General features: G+C 43.3%; 1 protein-coding gene across 1 annotated transcript; it reads right to left on the bottom strand.

The window, feature by feature from the left end:
- Positions 1 to 1,608: 1,608 nt before the first annotated feature.
- LOC103664854 (UDP-glucuronosyltransferase 3A2-like) lies at positions 1,609 to 6,421 on the bottom strand. Its single transcript, XM_040630207.1, has 3 exons — positions 6,295 to 6,421; positions 5,020 to 5,237; positions 1,609 to 1,818 (listed from the first exon to the last, which is right to left on the bottom strand). Exons 1-3 carry the CDS (start codon positions 6,419 to 6,421, stop codon positions 1,609 to 1,611), a joined length of 555 nt encoding a protein of 184 aa, XP_040486141.1.
- Between the last annotated feature and the right edge of the window lie 242 nt (positions 6,422 to 6,663).

Below are 6,663 nucleotides of genomic sequence, written 5' to 3'. Positions count from 1 at the left end.
TGGAACTTTGAAGAGAGCTCAGAAGAAGAGGCAATTTGGGTTTGTCTTACTAAGTTCTGGCTGTTATAGCAAAACACCATTAATCTGGTAGCCTATAAACAAAAGAAATTTGGGGCGCCTGTGCGGCTCGGTTGGTTAAGCATCTGCCTTAGGCTCAGGTCATCATCCCAGAATCCTGGGATTAAGTCCTGCATCGGGCTCCCTGCTCAATGCGGATTCTGCTTCACCCTCTCCTTCTGCCCCCATCTCATGATTTAGCTCTCTCACACACACTCTCTCTCTCAAATAAACAAATAAAATCCTTAAATTAAAAAAAATTAAGAAAACAAAAGAAATTAATATCTCATCATTCTAGAGGCTGAGTAGTCTGAGATCAGTGTGCCAACTTGGTTGGCTTTGGGTGAGGACTCTTCCTGGCTTGTAGATAGCTGACTTCTCATTTTATCCTCACATGGTAGAAAGAGAATTAGCTAGTTCTCTGGCCTCTTCCTATAAGGACACTAATATTCACGGGGCCTCTATTCTCATTACCTAATTGCCTCCCAAAGGCCACACTCCCAAATACCATCACATCGGGGTATGGTTTTCAACATACAAATTTAGGGGAAACTTTCAGTCCATTGCAGTCCCAGAAGCAGACCCTGAGATAAGGACTTGAGTACAAGTAGTTTATTTGGGAAATGCTTGGGGACACTGGTGTGAAAATGGGAAACTGATACAGAGAAGGAAAGTCAGTCAATAAAGGGTGACTCAATAAGTCAGTTACCATAACTTAATTCCATAGGAAAACTGCAAAACGGTACAAAAAACATGACACAAAATTATTCCACAAGAAAGGAAAGGGAATTGGGCTCTTTATATGCTAAATCCCAAGAACTGCTGGTTAAGGGTCGCTCCCAAGTTTGTTTATTAACTGGAATTTCCAGACTGTCTTATACATGGGCAACATAGCCTCCCACAGGTCTGGGGAAAGGATCACTCATGCTCAGAGTTGCAGATATTGACCTCTGGCACTCGTAAGAGCACACTGGAAAGTCCAGAGCATAAAGTAGGATTTGACAGTATCTACTACAGGGACGGAGGCAAGAGTGAGAGAAATAGACTGAGAAAGTGGCTGAATCAGGAGGCTAGAATCATCGGAGGATAGTGCCTAGGAGAGAAGAGTGATGAGCTAGGGACAAGGTTTTAAATCTGAAAAGTAGGACAAATCACACAGGGGCATAAACAAAGCATAGCCCCAGCTATTCAGTAAGCCAAGAAGCCAAAGAGTTCTGACAAGAAAATGTTAATAGAGAAAGAAACATCCATGGGTGATATATGCAACTAATCAACTATTGAATTCTACCTCAAAAACTAATGATGTACTATACTGTGGCTAACTGAACAACAACAACAAAAAGAAGCAGGTTGTGCTAATATAAACAAGAGGAGTTGATGTCAATTGGAGCCAGGGTAGTGGGAGACCAGCATGGTCTATGCTAGTGTGAGACATACTAAGAACCAGTGAATTCCCAACACACCCAGCCCTCGGATGCATCCACGTCACATCTGTTTCAGCTTCCTGGCCCCACACAGCCACCCGACCATGCCTAGCAGCTTCCCAGACAGCTAAATGGTGGCCAGGGTGACCACTAGCAGGAACAAGAAGACGTCAAGAAAGTACTGCTCATGCCACAGCTGCTGGAAGGCATGGGACTTGAGGCGTGCTGCACCCCCTGTCTGGAGGATGTGGTCAATCCAGCCCACCAGCCGCTGGCTGGGGGTCAGGGGGTGAGAGCCCCTGATGATGCTAGCAGCCATTGCTGCTGATTTGTACCTGTTGGCAGACACACACACACACACACACACACACACACACACACACAGTATACATATATAAATATACGTCTCTGTGTGTGTATATATACACACATGCTATAGACAGTTTGAAGGAATGTCCAAAAGCCAAATGTTAAACATTCAGCTGACTTGCTGAAGTTAATTCTGATCACCGTAGAAAGAACTTCTGAAGAATTCCCAGATAGGGCTTTTCTTGAAATGCTCATGTCCTAAATGAAATTAGGCGATTAAAAAATAAGTTTTAAATTAGCAGATCTTTTAGGTTATAAATTCTAGAGCAACAAACAATTCTATAAAACTTGAATTATGATATAATAAAATCTCTATTACTCTTCCTTATGTTCCATATTTAAATTCTTATAAATTTTAAATGGAAGACACCTAAATTTTTGGCCTAATAAGCTGCAAAAACAGAGTTACAATTTACTGAAATGGAGATTTACAGGTTTAGGGGTGTCAGGAGCAGGGCAAGGTTGCTATCTGGTCACGTTAAGTTTGGGATGCTTACCTGATAGCAAAGAAGAAATGTCAGTTTAGGAAGGTAAAATGATATACTGCCATTAGCAGAAAGGTTGGGCTGCAGTTATCCACTTGAGAATCAACATTAGTCTACAGAGGGGATTTCAAACCATAAGACTGGACGAGCATCCCAAGAGTGAACCGTGGATTAGAAATTAGATGAGATCCAAGCACCAGACTTTGATCTGGAGCCCGAGCACATTTGGAGGTGTGGTGTTGAAGAGGCACCAGCCACGGAGACTGAGAAGTGAGGGGTAAGAACTAAGAGTGTGGTGTCTGGGACCACTCAAAGCAACTGTTGAAAGTGGAGCAGTCATCAGTTGACATAAATGGTGCTGATGGGGTAGGTGAGGTCAGAACTGAGAAGTGGGCACAGGCTTGGGCTGCATAGATGCTACTGGTGACCTGCGTGAGAGCAGTTTTGTGGAGTGAGAGCCTTACTGAGACAGGTGGACAAAAGAAACAGGAGAAAGAGAGTAGCACCACAGAGCCCAGGTGACTCCTCGAAGGGGTTTTACAGCAAAGCGAGGCAGAGACTTGAATAGAGCTACAGGAAGGTAGGCTCAAGTTGAGAACTATTCACAGTTAAATTTCTGGATTCTGATTATGGTACCGTGGTTATGTAGAAAAATATGTCATTCATAGGAGAAATACGCTGAAGTATTTAGAAGCAAGGTGTCATGATGTCAGCAACAAAGTCTCAAATGATTCTGCAGATATATATCTATATCTATAAATATAGATAGATATAGATAAATATAGATATAAATACATATATATATACACACACATATATTGGCATATATTATTATTCAACAAAATGTATGTATATATATAGAGAGAGGATACAATATGGCAAAACGTTAAGAAATGGTAAATCTAGGTAAAGGGTATTGTGCTGATTGTATTATTCTTGCAACTTTTCTGAGAGTTTGAAACTTTTAAAAATAAAAAGTTGAAGAAAAATATAGAGTTAGTATAGCAAGTGTTGTTGCTTTTTTTTTTTTTTTCCAAAAGTGTTCCAGGAGAAAGGGAAAATGAACAATGCAGGAGGGAGGGGGAGAATTGCAGAAACAAGGGTCTTGAGTAAGTGACAGGATGGGATCCTCTGCCCCAGGCCAGGGCTTGGCCTCCGTAGGGACAGAGCAACAGGAGGGGCACAGGAGAAGGACAGACAGGTAGGCAGCCAGGTGACCAGGCACGTAGGTAGATCTGGCAGGTAGGGTGGTAGATTTTATGGTTAAAACATGTGAACAAGTTCTTTGCTGGTATCTTCTTTTTTTGTTTTTCCTTCAGTAAAAGAAAACAAAGAAGAGCATATGCTGAGAAAGAGCAGGGAGAAAAACCTGTTGGAGGTTCGAAAAGATAAAAGTAAAACAATAGTAGAAAAGTGGGTAAGAAAGATGATTAGAAAAATACAATCAGGTTGTCAGGCTTGTCGAGTGCCCATGTCAGGCCTGCGGTCATGAATTTAAGTTGCCACCAGTCAGGGTGGTTGTGAGTTTCCTCTTTCTGGGGAGGCAGGCGCATAGTAGTAAAGAGGACCACAGGCACGTGACAGTTAAGGCATCTCGGAAGGCTCAGGGACAGAGGAAGAAAGCCCATAGCTTCTGAACTGCCCAGATATGTGTGCAGACCAGAGAACCACCCTGATACACAAATGACTGAATCCAAATGTCTTGATTCTAGATACAGTCTGCACCATTTAATTTATGTATTTGCAAATACTAACTGCTTGCCAGGAAGCGGGCTAGAAGCTAAAAGGGTCCTGGGGAATGCTGGTGCTGCCCTTCATTAGGCGTCATGCTGAACATCATCGAGGAATGAGTCCAGGCGTGGAGTGATTCCTCCACAAGCAGCAGGTCTTGGCCTTTCTGGGTATTAGACCCTATTGACAAACTGATGAACATTATAAAAACATACTCTAGGAAATGTATATATGCAAACACATACCATTCACAATTTTATATTTCTAGGGGTTCATGAGGCCCAGGAGCCTAACTATACGCTTGGGCCAAGAATCCCTGATGTAGAGGACTAGTATTTAGTTATTCTTTACTTGTTCAACAATTACTTATGGAGTGCCTACTGTGCACAAAGCAGTGAGAGAGGCCATGATAAATGAGAAAGATATGACCCTACTCTCAAGGAGCCTACATTCTAGTTGGAGGGAAGAGTCCATAAACAAGTAAACTAATAAACAGAGCAATGCAAAGTATGACACATGTTGTGAAAGAAATTATATGGAATAACTGGCATTGATCAGAGAAGGCCTCTCTGAAGAGGTGACATTGGAGCTAGATGGAAAGAATATTCCAGAACAGCTAAGATCAAAGACCTCTAGAGGAAAGAGTGATGTGTTTGAAGAAGTAAAAGGACGCCCCTGTACCTGGCTAGAATTTTACGTTAAACATCTCAAGAGAAACAAAAACTCTAAAAAGAGAAACTCTTGTAAGTTTCTTTTAAAGACAGAAAGTTCTTCCTGCCAACTACCTTAAATTGGTCTTATTGAAATATAAGACTCATTTCTTCAACTCGGTATTCAGTAAAAATAGGTCAGGTGGTATCTTAGTTTAGCTGAGTTTTAGCCTCTATGAGGGGGGGGAAAAGAACCTTCCAGCCAGTTCCCCTGGTGCTACCCCGAGGGCTCCATACGTATCTTTTGTCTCCCATGACTTGTTTTATCTTTAGAGCTAAGGTCTCTGCCTTGAGCTGCTCTATCAGAATGGAGACACCCATGTTTTTGGCTTCTACTCGGAGTAGGTTTCCAGGCTGGTCTGAGAAGAGAGGAATCCCCACCAAGGGCACATCATGATGGATAGACTCCATCAAGCTATTCTGCCCTCCATTAGTGACAGGTAGGTGGATGCTGGGGTCAGCTTGGACGAAGAAGAAAGAAAGCAAGGTAATGCTGGAGAAAGGATTTGGGAAATCTGGAACAGCAGCCATGTCCGGGAAACATGCAGGGGGCTCTAGAGGTATTTGGGAACAACTTAAAGAGTCAGTTCCTTGGAAGACACTCTGTGAGCACCCTCAGAAACCAGGATCTAATACCTGAACCAGAGTCCAGCTAAAGCTAAAAATGCAGAGAGAGCACGAAGGTCGGCATGTACCACCGTTCATCCGTTTATTCCTTCATCGTCTCTACATCATTTTAAAGCAGGGATTATGCCTTATACCTTAGCACTGCCGGTCCCTGTCATGCTGCCTCTCTCTTATTTGGAGTAAAATAAAACGTTGATGAGGAGGGGCTTATCTAGCCCAAGGACTTAGGAACACTTAAAGTGTTTTTGGAAAATGCAATCTGTGAGCTCTGCCACAGCTACTGAAATACATTTGCAGGGACAGAATCAAAAACTTGTACCTCCAATTCACTGAGTGAGTCTGATCCAATCTGCAGCTATACACATGAGGCATCCCCAGACTGCAGCACCGGCCAGAGAAAACCCCCCTTGAGGATATGGTAGGACATCTCAGGACAATGAGGAATTTTATCGCATTAGAAAGACACCCTGGCACCCAGGTCTCTCAACTCCTCATGAGAAGGAACTGGGTCGGTGCCTGTCGGGGGTCTGTGTGTAATGAGCACGTGGCTTCAGGACACTGCACACCAGTGACTTCCTGCTGTGCACAGTTATGTCTCAGAACATTGACAGGCACTTCTTGGAAGGTGTCTGAGCCCGATGACCTACCAATTGCAAGGGGCCACAGTAACCCCACTTGAATATCACTAGTGGCTACAGATAACTGGTCTGGGTTACAAATGAATGAAGTGACCCCAAAATGCCAATCTTTCCTGGTGCTTTGATTTTTGCTAACAGATGCTTTCCTTTTCAAGGATGGTGGAGTGCCCAGGTAAGAGTGACAGCTGCAATAAAGCCTAAAGAAAAAGGAGAGAGGGAGGGGCTGCTGCTTGTAGAGGGAGGAAGTCCTTACCCACAAGGTCATTCTGAGAAGGCCAGTCCACAATTTTCACATTGGCTACCAATTTGACATCTTTGAGCCAATAAGGCTTACACATCCATATCGCCCTCTGAGGAAGGTGGGCAAAGGCAGCATTCATCTCCGTGAGGCCTTCCTCAGCCTGTTGGGTGCACGACGTGGAGCCCAGTGTCACAAGAACACAACCTACATCTGCAACCTGGCAGTAAATTCTGAAATTCCTGAGAGAACAGAAAAAAGAATCATACCATTCATGGAACACACATCTGAACTCTCTGTGTTTCCCTTGTTTAGAATAAATTGAAACCTTTCTCTTCCATAGGCTAACATGTGCTGGGTGGCCTGGAAGAAAGAGATTTTTCT

The sequence above is a fragment of the Ursus maritimus genome, unplaced genomic scaffold (assembly GCF_017311325.1).
Source record: "Ursus maritimus isolate PB19 unplaced genomic scaffold, ASM1731132v1 scaffold_15, whole genome shotgun sequence".
NCBI lineage: Eukaryota > Metazoa > Chordata > Mammalia > Carnivora > Ursidae > Ursus > Ursus maritimus.
This window is presented reverse-complemented; position numbering and strand designations above follow the sequence as displayed.